The following is a 25,046-nucleotide window of genomic DNA, read 5'->3' as shown; positions in this document are numbered from 1 at the left end:
TTATTGAGATACAGCACAGAATGGGCGCTTTGGGCCTTTCGAGTCACGCTACCTAGCAATTCCCGGATTTAATCCGAGCCTAATCACAGGACAATTTACAATGACCAATTAACCTATCAACCAGTACGTCTTTGGACTGTGGGAGGAAACCAGAGCACCCAGAGGAAAGTCACGCGATCATGGGGAGAACACACAACCTCCTTACGGGCTGCAGTGGGAAATGAACCTGCGTCGCATGTACTGTGAAGCGTTGTGCTAACCACTGCCGTACACAAAGACTGACAATCAATGTGCAAACAAAGGCAAACTGTGCAAATAAAAAAGTAAATAATATTGCGAACACGGGTTGTCGAGTCCTTGAAGATGAATCTGTAGGTTATGGCGCAAAATGTTGGAGGAACTCAGCAGGCCAGGCAGCATCTAAGAAAAGAGTACAGTTGACATTTCAGGGCCGAAACCCTTCCACATCTGCAGATTTTCTCTTGTTTCTGTAGGTTGTGGAATCAATTCAGTGTTGTGGTGAACAAACAGGAGGAATTCTGCAGATGCTGGAGATTCAAGCAACACACATCAGAGTTGCTGGTGAACGCAGCAGGCCAGGCAGCATCTCTAGGAAGAGGTACAGTTGACGTTTCAGGCGGTCTTGGCCTGAAGTATCGACTGTACCTCTTCCTAGAGATGCTGCCTGACCTGCTGCGTTCACCAGCAACTTTGATGTGTGTTACCAGTGTTGTGGTGAGTGAAGTTATCCACACCGGTACAGGAAGGGTTATAACTGCTCCTGACCCTAGTGGCATGGAACTAAGACCCTCGTACCTCCTTCCTGATGGCAGCAGCAAGAAGAGGACAAGACCCTGTTGGTGGAGTTCTTGATGATGGATGCTGCTTTCTTGCGAAAGTGCTCCAGGTAAATGTGCTCAATGGTGGAGAGGGTTTTGTCTGTGATGGACTGGGCTGTTTCCATCACTTACAGTCGACTTTTTCTGGACTGGTGTACAAGATGTCAGGAAGGATCTTCCCAGATTCATTGCATGTTTTGAAGTACTGTACGTGTGACAAAAGATAAACTTAATCTTTATTATCATTGCTTGCCTGCACAGCCCGTGCTGCCCGGACACGATGTGTGACCCTGCAGGATAACCTGGGGAGACTGTGAGGATATTAGTGTCCCAGGCTCTCAGGGTGGTAAATCTCTGTGGAATTTTTCACTGATCCTTATTGACCCCGTGCACAGTCTAACATTGCAACTTGCATTATTCCAGCCTGACCCAACTACATTCCACATAGGACATTTCTCTGAGCCAATAGCAGAAGACACATTGAGTTCCACAGTGTGTGTCTCATCCCTATCTATATTTACCCTTTCAACCTTCACTCTGTTCCAGATTAGCTAGTCACCCACCACCTTTCACACAATGCTTTCCACGGATTTCTCCTGTGGCCCGAATGACCCTCTGATGATCCTTACACAACAATCCCACTGGCCCTTCAGTTGTTCTGTGTCACTAATGAAATGGAGTATCTTGCTGTAAGCACGGTTCAACACTACTAGATATCATCTCATTGGGCCACATAACCAAGGATCAACTCTATTCAGTGCTCACTTTACTAGGTACAGCTGCTTGTTAATGCAAATATCTAATCAGCCAATCACATCAGAGCAACTCAATGCATTAAAGCATGCAGGCATGGTCAAGAGGTCCAGTTGTTGTTCAGACCAGACATCAGAAAGGGGAAGAAATGTGACCTAAGTGACTTTGACTGTGGAATGATTGTTGGTGCTAGCAGTCTCTCAGATACTGCTGATCTCCTGAGATTTTCACCCACAACATCTTCTCAAGTTTACAGAGAATGGTGTGAAAAACAGTGAGCGGCAGCTCTGTGGGTGAAAATGCCTTGTTAATGAGAGGGGTCAGAGGAGAATGGACAGACTGGTTCAAGCTCACAGTTGCTCAAATATCACATGATTCACAATAGTGTGCAGAACAGCATCTCTGAATGAACAACATGTTAAACCTTGAAGTGGATGGGCTACTGCAGCAGAAACCACAAACATACACTCAGTGGCCACTTAATCGGGTGCAGGTTAAAGGATAGTACAAAGTGGCTTTATGCTGCTCAGTACTGGCTATTGAGTGTACGTTCACAGGTATTAGCAAATTGATGTGGTGTACTGGTCAGGGTGTGACGAAATAGGTAATCACAGACTAGGGCCTGTTTCTGTGCTGTACTTTTCTATGTCTCCTAATACTTTAAAATGCAGAAATACATAGATAACCGCATGTATTTACAATGTAAACAACATTATAAACAGTGGTTTTAAGTGCTTACAGCACTATCACGGGTAATAAGTAGAGGGGGTGGGGGATAACTGGAATGGTTGTTCAGATTAACTGCCTGGGAAGAAATTTTTAAGATGGCATGAAATTTGTTATTTTTAATGGCCCTATTTCCTGCCTGCTTCTTTGTCCTAGACACACTCACCTGGATGAGACCAGCTCCATCAACACTCAGGAAGCTTGACACCATCCAGCACAAGGCAGCCCACTTGATTGGTACCCCTTCCACAAGCATCCGATTCCTTTACCATTGACGAACAGTTGCAGCAGTGTGTACTATCTACAAGACGCACTGCAACAACACACTAAAGTTCCTAAGGCAGCACCTTCCAGACCCACGACCACTACCATCTAGAAGGATGAGAACAACAGATACCTGGGAACACCACCACTTGGGAAAACTCCTCCAGGTCACTCACCATCCTGACTTGGAAACATATCACTGTTCATTCATTGGCACTTGTTCAAAATCATGGCATTCCCTCCCTAACAGCGCTGTGGGTGAACCTACACCTCAGGGATTTCAACGGTTAAAGAAGCCGCTCATCACCACCTTCTCAAGACAAACTAGGGATAGGCAATAAATGCTGGCTAAGCTGGTGACGCCCACATCCCGTAAATGAATAAATTTTTAAAAAACACATACAAGAAAGAAAGTTATTTTCATGAAGTTATATTACAGCTTTATAAAACTCTAGTTAGGTCACATCTGGAGTACTGTAGACAGCTCTGGTTATCCCACTTTGGGAAGGATGTCGGGGTCTTGAAGAGGATACAGAATAGGTTCACCAGGATGCTGCCTGGATTAGAGGGCATTAGCTAGAACAAGAGGTTGGACAAACTTGAGTTGTTTTCTCTCGAGTGCTGGAGGCTGCAGAGAGATCTGATGGGGGTTTATAAGATTATGAGAGGCATAGATAGAATAGACACCTGGTATCTTTTTCCTAGGGTTGAAATGTCTAATACAAGAGGGCATGCATTGAAGGTGAGAGGGGGTAATTTTAAAGGGTATATGAGGGGCAGGTTTTCATATAAAGAGAGTGATGGGTGCCTGGAATGCACAGCCTGGGGTGGTGGTAGAGGCAGAAACATTAGAGATTTTTAAAAGACGTTTAGATAGGCACATAAATGTGAGGAAAATGGAAGGATATGGACATTGTGACAGCAGAAGGAATTAATTTAGATGGCTATTTGATTACGAATCTAATTGGTTCAGCACAACGTTGTGGGCCAATGGGTCGATTCCTGTGCTGTGCTGTTCTTGCAGTGATGGTAGTCTGCAGCCAATGACCTTCTCTGCTGACCTGACAGTTGGCTGTAGTTTTTGTGTACTGTGAGAGGATGCTGCACCAGACCAGACAGCAATAGTTGATGTGAGGATGCTCTCTATGATGGCAGTGTAGAATTACACCAGGATGTTTTGGGGAAGATGAAATTTTACCAGCTGCCACATTTCTAAATGGGCTTATACCAATTATGCCAAATTTATTTTCTCATGACATATGAGCCTATTTGGCACATCAAGTATATCCTGACTTTCATCTTATTCCTATCAATCCCATTGCCTCATTATTTCCTTGTGACATATTAATCATGGAATCATAAGACCCTTCAGTCCATCTAGTCTGTGCCAACTTGGACCTCTGCCTAGTCCCATTGACTTGCACCTGGACCAAAGCCCTCCATACCCCTCCCATCAATGTACCTACCCAAACTTCTCTTAAATGTTACAATTGAATCTGCAACTACCAATTCCACTGACAGCTATTACAACTCGTACTACCCCTTGAACGAAGGAGTTCCCGATTATGTTTGCCCTAAACATTAAGCCTTTCACCCTTAACCTATGACCTGTAGTTCTCAACTCACCCGACCTGAGGGAAGAAACCTGCTTGCATTTACCCTATCTATACTCCTCATGATTTTGAATGCCTCTATCAAATCTCCCCTCATTCCCAACCTATTCAACATTTCCCTGTAACTCCGGTCTTCAAGTGCCAGCAACATCCTTGTAAATTTTCCATGTACTCTTTGTCTTATTGATACTTTCCCTGTATGTAGGTGACCAGAACTGCACACCATTCTCCAAATTAAACTTCACCAATGCTTATACAATTTCAACATAACATCCCAACTCCTGTGCTCAGTACTCTGATTTATGAAGATCGATGTACTGAAAGTTCCCTTTACAACCCTATTCAATATCATAATCATAGAGTCACAACATGGAAACAGGCCCTTCATCCCATCTAGTTCCTACTGACTGTGTTGCCCACTGAGCTGGTCCCATCTGCATATGTTTAGCGCTGTCCCAGTTGCCCATCGGCCTCAACCTTATACTCCTGTCACACATCTACATTAGGGGTGTGTGGTAGGTCATGTCTAACCAATCTTATAGAGTTTTTTTGAGGAAGTTACCAGGAAAGTTGATGAAGACAAGGCAGTGGATGTTGGCTACATGGACTTTGGCAGGCACTTGACAAGGTCCTGCATGGGAGGTTGGTCAAGGAGGCTCAGTCGGTTGGGCAAAAAGACGAGGTAGTGAATTGGATTAGACATTGGCTTTGTGGAAGAAACTAGAGTGAAAGCAGATGATTGGCCCTCGAGGTGGAGGCCTCTGACTAGTGGTGTGCTGCAGGGATCAGTGCTGGGTGTGTTATTATTTGTCATTTATATCAATGATCTGGATGATAATGTGTTTAACTGGATCAGCAAATTTGCAGATGACACCAAGATTGGGGGTGTAGTGGATTGCGAAGGCAGCTATCATGGCTTGCAGAGGGATCTGCACCAGCTGGAAAAATGGCAGATGGAATTGAATGCAGACAAGTGTGAAGTGTTGAACTTCGGTAGGACCTACCAGGGTAGGTCTTACACAGTGAACGGTCGGGCACTGAGGGGTGTGGTAGAACAGAGGGATCTGGAAATATAGGTCCATAATTCATTGAAAGTGCAGCACAGGTAGATAGGGTTGTTATGAAAGCTTTTGGCATGTTGAACTTCATAAATCAATGTATTGAGTACAGGTGATGGGATGTTATGTTGAAGTTGTATAAGACATTAGTGAGGCCTAATTTGGAGTATTGTGCACGGTTTTGGTCACCTGCCTACAGGAAAGATGCAAATAATGTTGAAAGAGTACAGAGAAAATTTAGGAGGATGTTGCTAGGACTGGAGGACCTGAGTTGTATGGAAAGATTGAACTGGTTAGGACTGTATTCCTTGGAACACAGATGATTGAGAGGAGATTTGATAAAGGTATACAAAATTATGAGGGGTAGTGATAGGGTAAATGCAAGCAGGCTTTTTCCTCTGAGGTTGGGTGGGACCACAATCAGAGATCATGGGTTAAGGGTGAAAGGTGAGAAGTTTGAGGAACATGAGGGGAAACTTCTTTGTTTTGAGGTCGTGAGAATGTGGAATGAGCTGTCAGCAGAAGTGTCCATGTGAACTTGATTTCAATGTTTAAAAGAAGTTTGCATAGGTACAGGGATGGTAGGGGTATGGAGAGCCATGGTTCAACGGATACTAGATGGGCTGAAGGACCTGTTTCTATGCTGTACTTTTCTATAATCCTAGGGTTAACTTAAAATAGCCAATTAATCTTCCAACTTGTACATCTTTGGGACATGAGAGGAAACTGGAGCACCCAGGGAAACCCCACACAGTCACGGCGGGAACTTACAAAATGAAATTTGTTGTTTTGTGACAGCAGTACAGTGAAGTATATAAAAAATACTCCAAGTTACAGCAGGAAATATGAGAAAAATTAGTGCAAAAAGAGAGGAAAATAGTGAAGTAGGGTTCGCCGGTTCAGGGATTGCTCAGAAATGTGATGGCAGAGTGGAAGAAGCTCTTTCTAATCTGCTGAGTGTGTGTCTGCAGGTTTCTGTACCTCCACCCCAATGGCAGTAATGAGAAGCGAGTATGTCCCAGATAGTGAGCATCCTTAATCATGGATGCTGCCTTCCTGAGGACTTTTTGAGGATTGGATCTTTAGAACTGTGAGGTAGCCCCTTCACCTGCTCTCTGGTGAAGGATTTTAATTCACTCAATTACTAGTCCTAGAATAAAACTCTAGTCTCAGTATGGATGTCTGAAGCACGGGATTGTTACCCTTATCCTCTCATCCCTTCTCTTCTTCTCACCTGCCCATCTCCTTCCTTTGGGGCCCCTCCTCCTTCCCTCTCTCCCGTGGTCCATCTCCTCTCCTATCAGATTCCATCCTCCTCAGCCCTTTATCTCTTCCACCCATCACTTCATGCCCCTCCCCCACCCATCCCCTTTGTCCCTCACCTGTCATGTCAGTCAATGAGGTATCAACATAAGTTAACCTCTCCTCTCTTACACATCCCTCTGATCACAAACACATGAGATTCAACAGATGTTGGAAATCCAGAGCAACACACACACACACGCACACACACACACGCACGGCGCTGGAGGAACTCAGCGGGTCAGACAACATCCATGGAGAGGAATAAGAGTCAACCTTTTGGGCTGAGATCCTTCGTCAGGACTGGAACAGAAGAGGGATGATTCCAGAGTGAGAAGGTAGGATGAAGGGGAGGAGTACAAGCTGGCAGATGATAGGGGACGGGGAAAGTGGGTGAAGATTTAAACTTCCATCCTGGGAAATAAACAATGGGAATCTATCCTGTCTCTGCTTCTCATGTTTTATAAGCTTCTATCAGGTCACCACGCCCCCACCCCCCTTCAGCTGCCAATGCTCCAGCGAAAACAACCCAAGTTTGTCTGACACACGCAGACCCTTCATCGGGGTCTCTTTTGTACGCCTCCCACAACGTCATGTCCCCAGTTACTCATGCATCGTATCCCAATGCGATGTATAATCAGCAGTTAACACCTCCAATCTAAGTTTACCATCATCATGTGTCGTGTCGTATAACGTGGGCGATCACGGTCTTTCCACGACCGTCATTGATCTTGGCAAAGTTTTCCACAGAAGTGGTTTGCCATTGCCTTCTTCTGGGCAGTGTCTTTACGAGACAGGTGACCCCAGCCATTATCAATACTCTTCAGAGAGTGTCTGCCTGGCGTCAGTGGTCACATAACCAGGACTTCAGTATACAGCATTCACCAGGGAAAAGGACTTTGGCAATTGTGGGGATGACTTACCGCAGACTGAACGCTTGAGCATATAGACATTGAGAAAAGCATTAAGTTGGATAAGTCACTGGGACCAGATGAGATGTACCCCAGGCTACTGTGGGAGGCAAGGGAGGAGATTGCTGAGCCTCTGGCAATGATCTTTGCATCATCAATAGGGAAGGAAGAAGTACCGAAGATTGGAGGATTGAAAATGTTGTTCCCTTGTTCAAGAAAGGGAGTAGAGATACCCAGGAGATTATAAGCCAGTGAATCTTACATCAGTGGTGGGCAAGTTGTTGGAGAAGATCCTGAGAGGCAGGATTTATGAGCATTTTGGAGAGACATAATCTGATTAGAGATAGTCAGCATGACTTTGTCAAGGATAGGCCATGCCTTTCGAGCCTGATTGAATTATTTGAGGATGTAACAACATGCTTTGATGAAGGTAGAGCAGTGGATGTAGTGTATATGGATTTCAATAAGACATTCAATAAGGTTCCCCATGCAAGGCTCATTCAGAAAGTAAGGTGGCTTGGGATCCAAGGAGACCTTGCTTTGTGGATCCAGAATTGGCTTGCTCACAGAAGGCAAAGGGTGGTTGTAAATGGTTCGTATTCTGTGTGGAGGTCGGTGGCCAGTGGTGTTCTGCAGGGATCTGTTCTGGGACCCCTCCTCTTTGTGATTTTTATAAATGACCTGGATGAAGAAGTGGGGAGACAGGTTAGTAAGTTTGCTGAAGACGCAAAGGTTGGGGTTTTGTGGACATTCTGGAGAATAGTCAGAGGTTACAGCGGGACATAGATAGGATGCAAAACTGGGCTGAGAAGTGGCAGATGAACTTCAACCCAGATAAGTGTGAAGTGGTTGATTTCAGTAGGTCAAATTTGAAAACAGAATATAATATTAATGGTAAGACTCTTGGCAGTGTGGAGGATCAGCGAGATCTTGGGATCCGTGTCCATAGGACACTCAGAACTGCTGTGCAGGTTGACAGTGTTGTTAAGAAGGCATATGGTGTTGACCTTCATCAACAGTGGGATTGAGTTCGAGAGCTGTGTGGTAATGTTACAGCTATATAAGACCCCACCTGGAGTACTATGTTCAGGTCTGGTCACCTCACTACAGGAAGGATGTGGATCCTATGGAGAGAGTGCTGAGGAGATTTACAAGGATGTTGCCTGGATTGGGGAGCATGCCTTATGAGAATAGGTTGAGTGAACTCGGCCTTTTCTCCTTGGAGCGACGGAGGATGAGAGGTGACCTGATAGAGGTGCAGAAGACGATGAGGGCCATTGATCGTGTGGATAGCCAGAGGCTTTTTTCCAGGGCATAATTTTAAGGTGCTTGGGACTAGGTATCGAAGGGGTGTCAGGGGTAAGTCTTCACACAGGGAGTGGTGAGTGTGTGGAATGCACTGCTGGCAGTGGTGGTGGAAGCAGATACAATAGGGTATTTTAAGAGCCTCTTCGTTAGATGCATGAAGCTTAGAGGGCGATGCAGTAGAGAAATTCTGGGCAGTTTCTAGAGTAGGTTACAAGGTTGGCACAACAATGTTGCCGGGACTTGAGAAACTCAGTTACAGAGAAAGGTTGAATAGGTTAGGACTTTATTCCCTGGAGCATAGAAGAATGAGGGGAGATTTGATGGAAGTATATAAAATTATGATGGGTATAGATAGAGTGAATGCAAGCAGGCTTTTTCCACTGAGGTAAGGGGAGAAAAAAACCAGAGGACATGGGTTAAGGGTGAGGGGGGAAAAGTTTAAAGGGAACATTAGGGGGGGCTTCTTCACACAAAGAGTGGTGGGAGTATGGAATGAGCTGCCAGACGAGGTGGTAAATGTGGGTTCTTTTTTAACATTTAAGAATAAATTGGACAGATACATGGATGGGAGGTGTATGGAAGGATATGGTCCGTGTGCAGGTCAGTGGGACTGGGCAGAAAATGGTTCGGCACAGCCAAGAAGGGCCAAAAGGCCTGTTTCTGTGCTGTAGTTTCTATGGTTTTCTAACATTGTGGGCCGAAGGGCCTGTAATGTGCTGTAGATTTCTATGTTCTATTGATTTGTGATAGGCACCAGCTGCTCATATGACCATCCACCATCTGCTCCCATGGCTTCACGTGATCCTGATCGGGGTGGCAGGGGTGGGGGCGGGTGCTAAGCAAATGCTACACCTTGCCCCAGAGTGACCTGCAGGCACTAGTGGAGGGAAGAAGCACCTTACACCTTCTTTGGTAGCAACGTATCTTCACCTCGCCACCCAAGGATCTGAGTTAACAACTCAACTGCGATGAAGTCTCCAGATCCTTACCTACTGCTGGCAGTCAGCTGCAGGCAGCATTTACCAAGAGCAAACGTGACACCCCACACATCTCAATACAGCAGTTAACGTCACACATTATTGGCAGGCACAGTGATAGATACCCGAGAAGCTCGAAGGAAGGTCACCTTCAATCAGTATCTGGTAATTTCTGAAAATGAGACCAGAGCTACCAGCTGCTGTCTAACTGCGGGATGTCCACACTCTGGTTCACAGTTGGAGGCTGGCCAAGACAGCAGTGGACACAGGAGAAGGTGCCCCGTGAGACAGACAGCACATCCATGAGGAGGTCAAGAAAACTGAGCTTAGCTCCATATCCCTCAGTGGGATCATTACTATTAACGGGGAATCACAATTGGAATCAGAATCAGGTTTAATATCATCACATATGTTGTGAAATTTGTTGTCTTTGCGGCAGCAGTACAATGCAATACATTATAATAGAGAAAATGTGAATGACAGTATATATATCTGTCTGTCTAGGTACCATATCTGATGCGGACTTTGGTGACCATGGTTTTCCATATAGATCTATCCTTCGTTTTTTGGATGACTTCCATTTCCTCGATGTGTAGCCACCTGGCTATGCTTTTGATGTACATAAGCCGAGGTCTTCCTCTAGGTTTGCTCCCCTCCATCTTTCCAGAGAGTATGAGTTTTTCCAGATCATTTTTCCGCATGATGTGTCCTAGGAATCTGAGTTGTCTTTCTCTTATTGTTGGTATGAGTGATCGAACTGCTTGGGCTCTTCTGAGAACTTCTTCATTTGATGTGTGTGTGGTCCATGATATTTTTAACATTCTCCTGTAGAACCGTAATTCAGCTGCTTCTAGTCTCTTTTCCATTGCTGGAGAAATGGTCCAGCATTCACTTCCATAAATCAGGATAGAATAAATGTAAACGGGGCAGCTGCATATTTGGGACAATTCTTAAGGAGCAAAGTTCATCAAGAAAATAGCCAGGATTCTGCTTGTTTATTTGGAACACCACGTTGCTTCACTGGGACGGGAGACTGTTGCTGAACGGTTTCTAACTAGCGTCAGTCTTGTACACTTGCATGGTTGTTGGACACTATAGAGCAAACTGAATTCAAGTAGCGTCAGTTACATGTGCTTGTGTTACGTTATCTATTTGGGCCACAGACACCGATTCAAGAAGCAGTGATTTTGGTTTTGTTTTTTCACTTTGTCCTTCTGCTGGAAGGCTATGATCTGCAGTGGGTGTCTGCCTCATTTTGGTCATTTACAGTCAATCAAAAGAACACAGCAGTGTACACTGGATGAATTCCTCTATTCCTCGCCATGAGTCTGTGGTGGCCAGTGCGATCATGTTTGCTGTTGTGTGCTGGGGCAGCAGGCTGAGGGTAGCAGACACCAACAGAATCAACAAACTCATTCGTAAGACCAGTGATGTTGTGGGGATGGAACTGGACTCTCTGATGGTGGTGTCTGAAAAGAGGATGCTGTCCAAGTTGCATGCCATCTTGGTCAATGTCTCCCATCCACTACATAATGTACTGGTTGGGCACAGGAGTACATTCAGCCAGAGACTCATTCCACCAAGATGCAACACAGAGCGTCATAGGAAGTCATTCCTGCCTGTGGCCATCAAACTTTACAACTCCTCCCTTGGAGGGTCAGACACCCTGAGCCAATAGGCTGGTCCTGGACTTATTTCTTGGGATAATTTACATATTACTATTTAACTATTTATGGTTTTATTACTATTTAATTACTTATGGTGCAAATGTAACAAAAACCAATTTCTCCCGGGATCAATAAAGTATGACTATGACTATGACTATGATAACTACTAGGAACTAATACAGTTTTATAGTACTGTTGTAAGTGAGGAAACAGATTCGGTAGGTCTCAAAGGCAAGGACTCCGGACACACGGTCTTGGTAGTAAAGGATCTTATTTACAGAAGGCAAACATAGGAAAATGGCAACAGAAGCAACATGCACACAATTTACAGCAGTCGTGAGAAAAGTCAGATCGGCAATAAAACACATGCGGACAATTAATAACGAACATGGGAAAAATTGCATGGAAACAAACTACACACACACACACGGGAAAAGTCAATACTATACCCGCCACCCCTTGAATCTGTGCAAGCATGGCTCAATGCTATTAGAGACAATAATCAACACTCCCAACCCTATTCAATGCATAGCTCACCAACAATTTCTCCAGTGCCATCCCACGGTTCTCAGTCTGGAGTGAAGCAGGGTGGTCTCTCGGAGATGGCAAACAGAGAGAGAGCCCAGCACACGTGGCACCTTTTTAGTGCAGGAGGGCTGGAGGATCCAGCCCAGGTAGTTCACAGGGGGGGCCAATGGCTCGATGCCAGCAGAGTTAAACTGATGACAAAGGCCAATTGCCCGAGGCCAAGTACAAGGCTAATTAAAGGGGCCAATGGTTAGGTGTGCATTGATGGGCGAGGAGGGGTCAAACCTTGATTGGCAGGTTGTGTGCCTTTCGACCAGGTAGTGGGTAGTGCTGTCATGTGACAGTCACGACCCCTCCAATACAAGTACTGTATTATTCTTGGCAGTGTTCTAATTTGTTCTGCATTTCATTTAAATACATAATTTGTTACTCAATTAAATTGTAGTTTTTCTCTTTTTTTTAATACCTTTTTAACAATTTCCATGAAACTTTGGTTAATTGAAGCAGTCACTTAATTGGGCCAAAATGTCCTGGTCTCAATGTGTCACAATAAACCGGAATCCAGTGTACTTTACATTCTTGTAGTAAGTGTTTCCCTTAGGGCCCTGCAGCCTACAGAATACTAATTACTTAAAGTTCAAGTTTAATTATCATGCAACCAGACATGAACACCCCATGAGAAGAGCCAAACAAAACAGTGTTCCTCCAGGGCCAAGGTACAAAACACGGTACCAACAGTCATACACAGCACAAAGCACACATAGCACATATAAGATAGCAGCAAAATACAGCCGCTCAAAAAAATATAATATAGCCCATGTCCCTGAGTGGCATGTCCTGTAAATTATAGAGTAATACAGCACAGTACAGGCCCTTCGGCCCACAATGTTGTGCCGACCCTTAAACCCTGCCTCCTGTATAACCCTCCCACCTTAAATTCCTCCATATACCTGTGGTGGAAACCAATGGTGTATGTGTGGTATTGGCAAGATATCTCAGCAGTCTACAGATGAATGAATGTATGCACTGACACATGGACTACAGCTTGTCATTCCACTGATTGAACATTGGAGGGCAGCACCCATGGCTGAACGATAGTGAAGTACACTATGAGCATCTTGCACAAAGCAAGATCGCACAAACACTGATGAAATCAAAAACTAAATAACTTGTTTTTATTAAAGAAAAGGACACAAGTTTGTTTTGCCTTGAGAAATACCAAGGATGAAATATTTCCTCCCACATTCTAAAGATGAGAATGTGCTGGGGGCAGCCTGCAAGTGTCGCCATGCTTCTGGTTTCAATGTAGCATGCCCACAGCCTACTAACCCCAATCCATACAACTCTGGGGTGTGGGAAGAAACCAGAGCATCTGGAAGAAACCGATTAGTTGCTGGGAGAACATACAAACTCCTTATAATCATTGAACCCTGGTCACTGGCGCTGTAAAGTGTTACCCTAGCCACTACGGTACTTTGCTGCCCAATGGGATAACAGGTTATAAGCGTAGAAAGGATAGATACGTAGGGACATTAAAAACAAGGGGGTTTTAAAGGGGACACAAGATGTAAGTTTATTTTACGCTGAGAATGGGTGATATCCAGAATACACTGGCAGAGAGAGAGGTTGATATCCAGAATACACTGGCAGAGAGAGAGGTTAATGTCCAGAATACTCTGCCGGAGAGAGAGGGGTTAATATCTGGAGTACACTGGCAGAGAGAGGGGTTAACGTCCAGAATACTCTGGCAGAGAGAGAGGTTAATATCCAGAATACACTGGCAGAGAAGGCAGTGGAATCAGATACAAACACTAAGTTTAATATTCATTTAGACAGGGAGTTAAGTGAGGGAGTGTGAGTGAATTTGGTTTTAGTGTGACTGGGCAATGGTGTAAATCTTTACAGTGCTAGTAATCACCGATCGGGGTTCAATTCCTGCCCCTGTCTGTAAGGAGTTTGTACGTTCTCCCGGAGGGTTTTCCTCTGGCCACTCTGGTTTCTTGACTTCTCCTACATTCCAGCGACGTGCGGAGAAGGAACAGTTGATGTTTTGAGTTGAGACTCTGTACCAGGACCAGATTCAAGCACCTGCGGCTCATTCCGTAGATATGTTATGAAGAATTTGCCCTTCAAGCCCCCCTCATCTTAAATCTATGGCCTCCAGAACGGCAGAGTAGCATAGCAATTTACATAACACTTTACCGCACTACCATCCAGCACATTCACAAGGAGCAGTGCCACAGGAAAGCAGTATCCATCAGCAGGGACCCCATTACCCAGGCCAACCCCTCTCCTCGCTCCTGCCATCAAGAAGGAGGTACAGAAGCCTTCAGGAACAGTTATTACCCCTCAAACATTAGGATAACTTTTATTTATTGATTGATTCATTGATTGAGATACAACATGGAACAGGCGCCTCTGGTCCTCTGAGCAATGTCACCAGCAAGTACTAATTTAAACCTAGTTTAATCACGGGACAATTTGCTGTGACCAAATAACCCACCAACCAGCACAACTTTCAACTGCGGGAGGAAACTGGAGCACCCAGAGGAAATGATGTGGTCACATGAAGAACGTACGAACTCCTTACTGGGAGCAGTGGGAATTGAACCCAGGGGCTAACCACTACACTCTCATGCACCCACTCCGAAATCTGAAGTGATTCCACAGCCTATACTTTCACTTCCAACAACTGTACCACTCATGTTCTCCATATTTATTGCTTATTTATTTTATTTTATTTCTTTTCTTTATGTATTTACACAGTTTTGTTCTCGTTTGCATATTGTTTGCCCATCTCCATTGTGTGAGATTTTTCATTCATTTGATTGTGTTTCTTTCTATTTACTGTGAATGCCTGCAAGAAAATGAATCTCGGAGTTGTAAATGGTGACATATATCTAGTTTGATAATAAATTTACTCTGAATGTTGAACTTATAGTACCAGCAATTGGAAGATTGGGATTCAATTCCCATCGCTGTCTGTGAGCTTGTATGTTTTCCCCGCACTGTGTGGGTTTCCTCTGGGTGCTCCAGTTTCCTCCCAGATTCCAAAGACATACGGGTTAGGGTTAGTAAGTGGTAGGCCTGTTATGTTGGCACCAGAAGGGTGGCAACTCTTGCGGGCTGTCTCCGTACAGCCACAACTGTGATGATCAGTGACACAAGCAATGCTTTTCACTATGTTTCAGTGCACAGGTACCAAATAAAGGTAATCTTTAATCTTCTCCAGTGCTTACCTGGTAGACACATGGCCTTTTCTGCTCTAGCACTCAACAACTCACTGAGAAAGGAGCCTATTATTAATAGCCTCAGCTCTGGCACAAGCCCTGGACTCTCTCTGACATCCTCCCCAGTGCCTCAGTAAACTTGTTGTGACATGGCATCAAGTTAGCTTCAGGAATCTGAATGAGTCTCAGGGAGTTAGGTGACTCCCTTTGCCGGGACTGATTCCGAGAACATTCATCACCGAGGACCCACTGCTACGTAGCCATGATTCACTTCTATCCATGTGATGCACCTCCAACCAATCAGAAACCAAGCTGCCTCATTGTCACCCAGATGGATAACTTAATGCTGGCAGCTGTAATAATTTGATTGCAGGCCCCATCTTCGTCTCCCTAACAAACAGGTAAACAAGGAGGTTGACAGAAATAAGAACAATTATTTTTAACCACTCTCCTGACCTCTTCTCTTGGCTTTTGCTCCTGGTCGTGCCCAGAAGATTGATGCTAGGTAGGCAAAGAGCAGGGCTACCTGGAGAATGGTAACTCCAGTCATGTTTAAATTCTGCAGCAGGGATCAAGTTCCTGATTCAGTCCCACTCCTCACCAGTCCCACAGCTGTGCAGATTTCACACGGGGGCTTCATCTGAGCAGACAACTGGATTGTTGTTAAATCCCTTCTAGATGACTCAGGGAATGCCCTTATTCTGGCCTGGGGTGGGGGGGACTTAGTGCAGTTAACTCTTAGGCTGTGAGTAGAAACTAGAAAGTAACAACAAATGTCAGAACTACCAGCAACATCCATTCCCTGTAAATAAACAGGGAGAGAGACACTGGCCAAACTGACCATCGCATAACATTGAACATAGAACAAGACAGCACTGTACAGGCCCTTTTTGTCCCACACCATCGATTCAGGAACAGTATTACCCTACAATTATCAGGCTCCTGAACCAGTGTGGATAACTTCACTCTCAACTCTGAGCTGACTCCACAACCTATGGACTCGTTTTCAGGATTCTACAACTTATAATCTCAGTATTACATTTCTATCTGTCTATCTATCCACCCATCCTTTTTTATTCGCACAGCTTGTCTTCTTTTGCACGTTGGTTGCTTGTTGGTCTATGTTGGTGTATGGTTTTTCATTGTCTCTATTATGTTTGACCTTGAATGCCCACAAGAAAATAAATCTCTCATGCTAGTATATGGTGATATGTATATATACTTTGATAATAAATTTACTTTGAACCCTTTAACCTACTTTAACATCAGTCTAACCCTTCCTCCCCAATAACTCTCTATTTTTCTGTTATCCACGTGCCTATCTGAAAGTTTCTAAGGTGTTCCTAACGTTTCTGCCTCTATCACCGCCCCTGACAGGGCATTCCATGCACTCACCTTCCTCTGTCTTCTCCTACTGTACTTTAAAATTACCGTATACCTTCTTGTGTTAGCCATTCCTACCCTGGGAAAAAGTCGCTATCTGCCCACTCTATCTATGCCTTGGATTATTGGGTCAATGGGATGGAGGTACATTGGGCCGGAGAGAGCTGTAACACCCCTAACATACCCAGATGCAGAATCAGAATCAGGTTTAGTATCACTGCTATATGTCGTGAAATTTGTTGTTTAGCAGCCACAGTAAATAACAATAAAATACTATAAATTACAAGTATTTATTAAAAATAATTTAAATAGTAAAAAAGAGAAAAAATAATATTGAGGTGGTGTTCATGGATTCATTGTCTATTCAGAAATCTGATGGCAATGGGGAAGAAGCTGTTCCTGAAACAGTGAGTGTATATAGTTAGGCTCCTGTACCTCCCTCCTGATGGTAGCAATGAGTTGCCGGCATGTCCTGGGCGATGGGGGTCCTTAATAAAGATGCAGTGTGAAATCTCCATCTTGGAGGATCTATCTGGGCCCGAAATACTGATGCAAGCATGAAGAAGACAGACCAGTGACTCTACTTCAATAGGAGTTTGAGGAGACTAGGTATGTCCCCAAAGACATACACAAATCTCTACAGATGTACGGTGGATAACGTTCTGACTGGTTGCATCACGGCCTGATATGGAAGTTCCAATCCACAGGATCACAAGAGGCTGTAGAGGGTTGTAGCTCTATTGTGGGCTCAACTCTCTCCACCATCAAGGACATCTTCAAGAAAGTGGCATCGATCACTAAGGACCCTCACCACCCAGGACAGGCCCTCTTCTTATTACTACCATCAGGGAGAAGGTACAGGAGCCTGAAGACCAACACCCTGCTCAGAATCACTATTCGGAAACAGATTCTTCCCCCTCAGATTTCAGAATGGTCCATGAACCATTGGGGGTCACAGTTTGAGGATAAAGGGGAAGCCTTTTAGGACCGAGATGAGGAAAAACTTCTTCTCACAGAGAGTGGTGAATCTGTGGAATTCTCTGCCACAGGAAACAGTTGAGACCAGTTCATTGGCTATATTTAAGAGGGAGTTAGATATGGCCCTTGTGGCTACGGGGGTCAGGGGGTATGGAGAGAAGGCTGGTACAGGGTTCTGAGTTGGATGATCAGGGATGATCATACTGAATGGCGGTTCTATGAATCCTATCTCATTATTTCTTGTGCTTGGACTATTTTTTATAATTTACTGTAATTTTGTGACTTTACAATGTACTGCTGCCACAAAACAACAAATTTCACATTAAATAAGCCGGTGATAAGACAGGTGCAGCACAGCGGTGTAGCGGTTGGCATTGTCAGTGACTGGGGTTCAATCCCCACCACTGTTTGTAAAGAGTTCTCTCAGTGACCTCAGGGGTTTCCTCCAGGTGCTCCAATTTCCTCCCAAATTCCAAAACGACCAGTTTTTGTGGGCGTGCTACATTTGATGCTAGAAGCACCATGACACTCGTGGGCTGCTCCCAGTGCATCCTCAGACTCGGTTGGTTGTGACGCAAATGATGTATTTCTCTGTTTGCTGCTGCCATCAGGTAGAAAGCTCAAGAGCCCCAAGACTCACACCGCCTGGATCAAGAACACTTACTATCCCTCAACCATTAGGCTCCCGAACAAAGGGGATAACTACATTCACTTGCCCCACCATTGAGATATTCCCACGACCAGTGATCTCACTTTAAACAGTCTTTATCCCACTATCTCATGTACTCATTATTTATTGCTATTTAGAAACATAGAAAACCCACAGCACAATACAGGCCCTTTGGCCCACAATGCTGTGCCGAACATGTACTTACCTTAGAAATTACCTAGGGTTATCTCCCCTGCACCCTTTCTATGGTTTCCATATTTATATTTGCATTTGCACAGTTTGTTGTCTTCTGCACTCTGGTTGATCTTTCATTGATCCTGTCATAGTTACTATTCTATGCTGACCCTGGTTATGAAGAACAGCCTGACCCTGGTTAGGGGGAGTAGCCATGGGCAGAGGGTTGGAGGATTGTGACTGGAGACGTGGCACTGAATTGCAGCCCAAAGCCCTAATCCAGTCTTCATTTTTCATTTGCCCTGAAGAGCTGTCGGCAGCCAGAGACGTACTGACAAGCAGCAGCTGTACAACACATCCTGGTTTGCCAGTCTCTGGGACAGGGTGCTGACAGGCAGTAGAAGACATTTAATCCAATCTGATTCACTCCACTAAAATTGGAATTGCAAAGCCTCTGAGCCGTTGTGACTGAGGCGCTTTGACCCCACTCGCTGGTTGAGGAGGCTTCATTCACCTCCCTCCTCATCCTGAAATAACTCAAGAATGTGAATGAGAAAATGGGAGAAAAGGGAAACATAGAGACAGAAAGATCAATCCTGCTTTCAAACACCCCAGCATATCCCAAACTGTTTTAATACCCATTGAGTACTTCTGAAGTGCACAAGAGTTACCAAATGATCAGTGCATGCAAACACCCTTATAATGAACTGCAATGTTTGTGACCAACACAGCCCAAGGATGTGCTGGGGGCAGCCCACAAGTGTTGCCATGCCTTTGGCACCAACATAGCATGTCCACATCTTACTAACCCTAACCCGTAGGAAACCGGAGCACCCAGCGGAAACCCACGCGGTCTCAGGGAGAACGTACCAACGCTTTCCAGACAGCAGCGGGAATTGAACCCGATCACTGGCACCGTAAAGCACTGCACTAATGGCTAAGCTACCATGTCACCCTCAGACCTGTCAGTCTGAGAGATCCCCATCCGCAACCCAGAACCCTTACAGGCACAGCCGGTGAGAAAGGGAGAAAGAGAGAGATGAGTGAACACCAACAGGGTGATAACAGGGGACAGAAAAGGCTGGCAGCGAGAGAGGAGGAAATTCTGTTATTCCATTGCCAAGTTCCTTACATTTCTCCGTCCACAGTTTCCAGGATTCTATCCATCCTCCAATTCCATGGAATGACACAGTAGATTTCACTAAGCAGAAGTTCAAAGTTCAAAAGTCCGAAGTGAATTCATTATCAACGTACATATATGTTACTGTATACTACTTTGAGATGGATTTTTCTGCAGACATTTACAGGAAAATATAGAAATATGATAGAATTTATGAAAAACCTGTGTTTCACTAACAGTGACAATCAGTGTGCAAAAAAGACAAATTGTGCAAGTTAAAATAAATAAATAACACCGAGATAATGAGTTGTAGAGTCCTTGAAAGTGAGTCTATAGATTGTGGAATCTATCTGCACTGGTTCAAGGGTCTGATGGTTGTAGGGTAATAACTGTTCCTGAAGCTGATAGTAAGGGAATTTGGTCCCAAGTGTGACCAAAAACTTCATGAATGGAGACACAGAAGACTTGAAATGCCAAAATGCAGAGCAATATAGGAGCGGAGGAAGTGTTATCACACAAACATGAGAATCAGCCTGTTCTGCTGAGTTCCTCCAGCAGGCTGTGTGTTGCTGCAGACTCCAGCTTCTACATCTCCCTGGTGTGTCCAATGTGCTGGCAGGTCTCAGCAGGTCCAGCAGCATCTGTGGGGAAGAGCAAACAGTGTCCCCCACAGATGCTGTTCCAACTGCTGGGTTCCTCCAGCAGAATGCTTGTTGCTGGGTCAGAGTGTAGGCTCATGGGGACGGGGAGGGAAGAGAGAGGGCTGGACAGGCAATGGTTGAGTGAATGAATTCTAGAACAGAGAAAGAATGGTGCACAGCCAAATGGAGATTGAAGGAGTAGGTGCGGGCAAAGATGGGAATTGGAATTAGAATTGTATTTTTATTATCATATGTAAAGATTAGCTTTATTTGTCACATGTACCCTAAATATACAGTGAAACATATATGCACCAGTGTAGCATCTCCACAACTCACTAACCCTAACCAGAGCAACAGGAGGAAACTCACATGGTCATGAGGAGAATGTACAAACTCCTTACAGAGAGTGATGTAATTACAGAGAGAGACGGAATTACGGACAAAGAGTGACGGAATTACAGAGAAAGTGACGGAATTACAGACAGAGAGTGACGGAATTACGGAGAGAGAGTGACGGAATTACAGACAGAGAGTGATGGAATTACGGAGAGAGTGATGGAATTACGGAGAGAGTGACGGAATTACGGAGAGAGAGTGACGGAATTACGGACAGAGAGTGACGGAATTACGGAGAGAGTGATGGAATTATGGAGAGAGTGACGGAATTACGGAGAGAGAGTGACGGAATTACGGATAGAGTGACGGAATTACGGGGAGAGAGTGACGGAATTACGGAGAGAGAGTGACGGAATTACGGAGAGAGAGTGACGGAATTACGGAGAGAGTGATGGAATTATGGAGAGAGTGACGGAATTACGGAGAGAGAGTGACGGAATTATAGAGAGAGAGTGACGGAATTACGGAGAGAGAGTGACGGAATTACAGAGAGAGAGTGACGGAATTACAGAGAGAGTGACGGAATTACGGACAGAGAGTGATGGAATTACGGAGAGAGTGATGGAATTATGGAGAGAGTGACAGAATTACGGAGAGAGAGTGACGGAATTACGGATAGAGTGACGGAATTACGGGGAGAGAGTGACGGAATTACGGAGAGAGAGTGACGGAATTACGGAGAGAGTGATGGAATTATGGAGAGGGTGATGGAATTACGGAGAGAGAGTGACGGAATTACGGAGAGAGAGTGACGGAATTACAGAGAGAGTGACGGAATTACGGACAGAGAGTGACGGAATTACGGAGAGAGTGATGGAATTATGGAGAGTGTGACGGAATTACGGAGAGGGAGTGACGGAATTACGGATAGAGTGACGGAATTACGGGGAGAGAGTAACGGAATTACGGAGAGAGAGTGACGGAATTACGGAGAGAGAGTGACGGAATTACGGAGAGAGTGATGGAATTATGGAGAGAGTGACAGAATTACGGAGAGAGAGTGACGGAATTATAGAGAGAGAGTGACGGAATTACGGAGAGAGAGTGACGGAATTACAGAGAGAGTGACGGAATTACGGACAGAGAGTGACGGAATTACGGAGAGAGTGATGGAATTTTGGAGAGAGTGACGGAATTACGGAGAGAGAGTGACGGAATTACGGATAGAGTGACGGAATTACGGGGAGAGAGTGACGGAATTACGGAGAGAGAGTGACGGAATTACGGAGAGAGTGATGGAATTATGGAGAGAGTGATGGAATTATGGAGAGAGTGACGGAATTACGGAGAGAGAGTGACGGAATTATGGAGAGAGAGTGACGGAATTACGGAGAGAGAGTGACGGAATTACAGAGAGAGTGACGGAATTACGGACAGAGAGTGACGGAATTACGGAGAGAGTGACGGAATTACGGAGAGAGTGACGGAATTACGGAGAGAGAGTGACGGAATTACGGATAGAGTGACGGAATTACGGGGAGAGAGTGACGGAATTACGGAGAGAGAGTGACGGAATTACGGAGAGAGTGTGACGGAATTACGGAGAGAGTGACGGAATTACGGAGAGAGTGACGGAATTACGGAGAGAGAGTGACGGAATTATAGAGACAGAGTGACGGAATTACGGAGAGAGAGTGACGGAATTATGGAGAGAGTGATGGAATTACGGAGAGAGAGTGACGGAATTATAGAGAGAGAGTGACGGAATTACGGAGAGAGAGTGACGGAATTACGGAGAGAGTGATGGAATTATGGAGAGAGTGACGGAATTATGGAGAGAGTGACGGAATTAAACCCGGTTTGCTAGTGCTGCGAAGTGTTGCAATAACTTCTACCCCACAATGTACCTAGATACAGTGAAAATTGTGTCTTGCATACTGCCCATACAGATCAGATCATTACACAGTATATTGAAATAGTACAAGGTAAAATAATAACAGAGTGCAGAAGAAAGTATACTGGAACTTTAAACAGCATTGATTAAAATTAGGAGGGGCAGTAACATAGACAGTAACAATCTTTTCCCCTGGGTAAGGGGAACCCAATCTAGGGGGAAAAGGGTTAGGCTGAAAGGGGAAAGCTTTAAAAGGGGGTTGAGGGTCAACTTCTTCGCACAGTGGTGGGTCTATGGAATGAGCTCCCAGAGGAAGTGGTTGAGGCAGGTACAATAGTATCATTTAAGAGGAACTTGGAGAGGTACATGGCGGGCTGAGGTTTGCATAGATACAGACCGAATGCAGGAAATTGGAACAAGCTGGGTTGGCACTGTGGTCAGTATGGACTGGATGGGCCAAAGGGCCTGTATTGCTCTATGACTCTAAGAACATGGATGCAGTCTCTAGAGATTTGGGTAATGTGTCAATGGAAGCATGCAACTCTGAGACAGAAGGGGATGAGGACAGGTCCTCGGTGGACAGTAGATGAACACGAGATTCTGCAGATGCTGGAAATCCTGAGCAGCACCCAGAACGCTGGAGGAACTCAGCAGATCAGGCAGCATCCGTGAAAAGCCCAGAACTGATGAAGGGTCTGGACCAGAAACATCAACTGTTCATGCCGAAGGGTTTCGGCCCGAAACGTCGACTGCACTCTTTTCCAGAGATGCTGCCTGGCCTGCTGAGTTCCTCCAGCATTTTGTGTCTGTTGCTCGGATTTCCCGCACCTGCAAATTCTCTCTTGTTTACAATGCATTGTCCAGACTGGGTCTTTATTTCTTGAAAAGTGGGAGAATGAGGAGCAAACATAGCTGGGTTAAAAACGAGGAGAGGCATAGGATAAGGTGGACCGTAACAGGCTATTCCCCAGGGTAGGGGAGACCAAAACTAGGGGGCATAGGTTTCGAGTGAGGAGGGAAAGATTTAAAAGGGGCGTGGGAGGTAACGTTTTCATAGACGGGTGGTGGTGGGTGTGTGGAACGAGCTGCCGGGAAGTGGTTCAAGCGGGTACGATACCGTATCGTTTAAGAAGCGAATACAGGGGCGGCGATTGGAATGATAAGTGTGTCCAACGCAGTAATTTGGGCGAGTAACATGGTCGGCATGGACTGGTTGGGCCGAATGGCCTGTATTTGTGCAGAATAGATCTCTGACAACGAACTCCGTAATTTCTTGCATTGCCCTACTGTGCTAACCCATTAGCCGAGCGGCAACTCTGTCCATGAAACGTGAGCCTGTTGTTGTTTGCCTTTTAGCTGCGTGAAACCCGCAACATTCAGGGGAATCCCGGCTGCTTCAGTCAGACAACATAACTGTATTCAAGAAACCTTCGGCAGGACAGAGGTAATGTGCATCCTACCCACTCGTCCCTGCCAGCTCTCTGATCTTACCTGTCTTTTTCACCGGTTCTGGCATGGCTAGTGATAGTCCCCCACGTGTCCCTGCCGCGACTCGCGGTTCACAACATGACCCTCTGCAGGCGATGCAAGGACGGAGATAACAGACAATTGCCCATCTTCCTATTTATACAGTGCCGTCAGACGTGCCCGCCTCCCGCCTCCCGCCTCCCTCCCGCCGGCCGAATGTGGAAAGGCCAGCGCTGGGACCGCCAGCTGCATTGCCCACTGTATTCGGGGCGGTGAGACCGGTACCGGCCGCCTCACCCCACCGCCTGGCGACTCTTTATTTACATGGTCAGTCTGTGTGGAGAACGATGTGTTTTGGAGGATTGTTCTGATTGTGTTTTTAGTGGATCCGGGGTAACAGCCGTTTCGTCCTCCGTTACTCTTGTGTGCTGAAGAAAGGCAGCAAATAATTTTGAATAGAACGGAGTATGTGTGTGTGAGTTCGCGTGTTTGTGAGAAAGAAAGGGCGTGTGTGTGAGAGAGAGACACACACACAGGGAGTGTGTGCGAGTGAGGGAGTGTGTGTGAGAGAGGAATGTGTTTGAGCGAGTTTGAGCGAGTGAGGGGGAATGTTTCTGAGTGAGAGTGTGTGTGAGAGAGGGGAGTATATGTCTGTGTGAGAGGGAGAGAGGGTGAGAGAGATAGAGAGAAAGAGATAGAGTGAATGAGTGAGAGGAAAAGAGTGACTAAGTGAGGAAAGAGAGAAAGAGAGAGAAAAGGAATTTTCAGAATCTACAGTCGCAGGTTTGAAACTAACTGTGTAAAACAGAAATATATCCCTCGCAGTTAACGAGGATTTGCATTTCGATAGCACCTTCACCTACTTTGAGAAACATTACAAGCGCTCTTGGTTATTGGAGAGCAACACATACAAAATGCCGGATAAATTCAGCAGGTCAGGCAGTATCTATGGAGAGGAATAAACAGTCCATGTCTCGGGCCGAGGCCGACATTTGGACCGACGTGCACAGGTCCACCCGTATATACATCAGTCAGGTACCTCTCTGCCCTTGGTCCATAACACTGGAGTTGGAAGCAGCCCTCCCACCTGTCCTGTCACTCAATAGGATCATGGCTGAGTTTCCCCCCTCACTTCTAGTTTCCCCTACTAATCATTAAAGAGTCATACAACACAGAAACAGGCCCTTCAGCCCATCTGGTCAATACT

At 45.4% G+C, this 25,046-nt stretch overlaps 1 protein-coding gene across 3 annotated transcripts in view; it reads right to left on the bottom strand.

Moving 5' to 3' along the window:
* The window catches only part of mybpc1 (myosin binding protein C1), a 155,549-nt gene extending 131,573 nt beyond the window's left edge, over positions 1 to 23,976 (bottom strand). For all 3 annotated transcript variants that reach the window (XM_072267395.1, XM_072267396.1, XM_072267397.1), the window contains exon 1: positions 23,864 to 23,976. In XM_072267395.1, coding sequence (XP_072123496.1) covers positions 23,864 to 23,888 — 25 coding nt within the window. In that variant the 5' untranslated portion in view covers positions 23,889 to 23,976. The remainder of the gene's footprint in view (positions 1 to 23,863) is intronic.
* Between the last annotated feature and the right edge of the window lie 1,070 nt (positions 23,977 to 25,046).

Source organism: Mobula birostris, chromosome 9 (genome assembly GCF_030028105.1).
Source record: "Mobula birostris isolate sMobBir1 chromosome 9, sMobBir1.hap1, whole genome shotgun sequence".
In the NCBI taxonomy this organism is placed as follows: Eukaryota; Metazoa; Chordata; class Chondrichthyes; order Myliobatiformes; family Myliobatidae; genus Mobula; species Mobula birostris.
The sequence above is the reverse complement of the archived record's forward strand: the minus strand, read 5'-3'. Positions and strand labels throughout refer to the sequence as shown.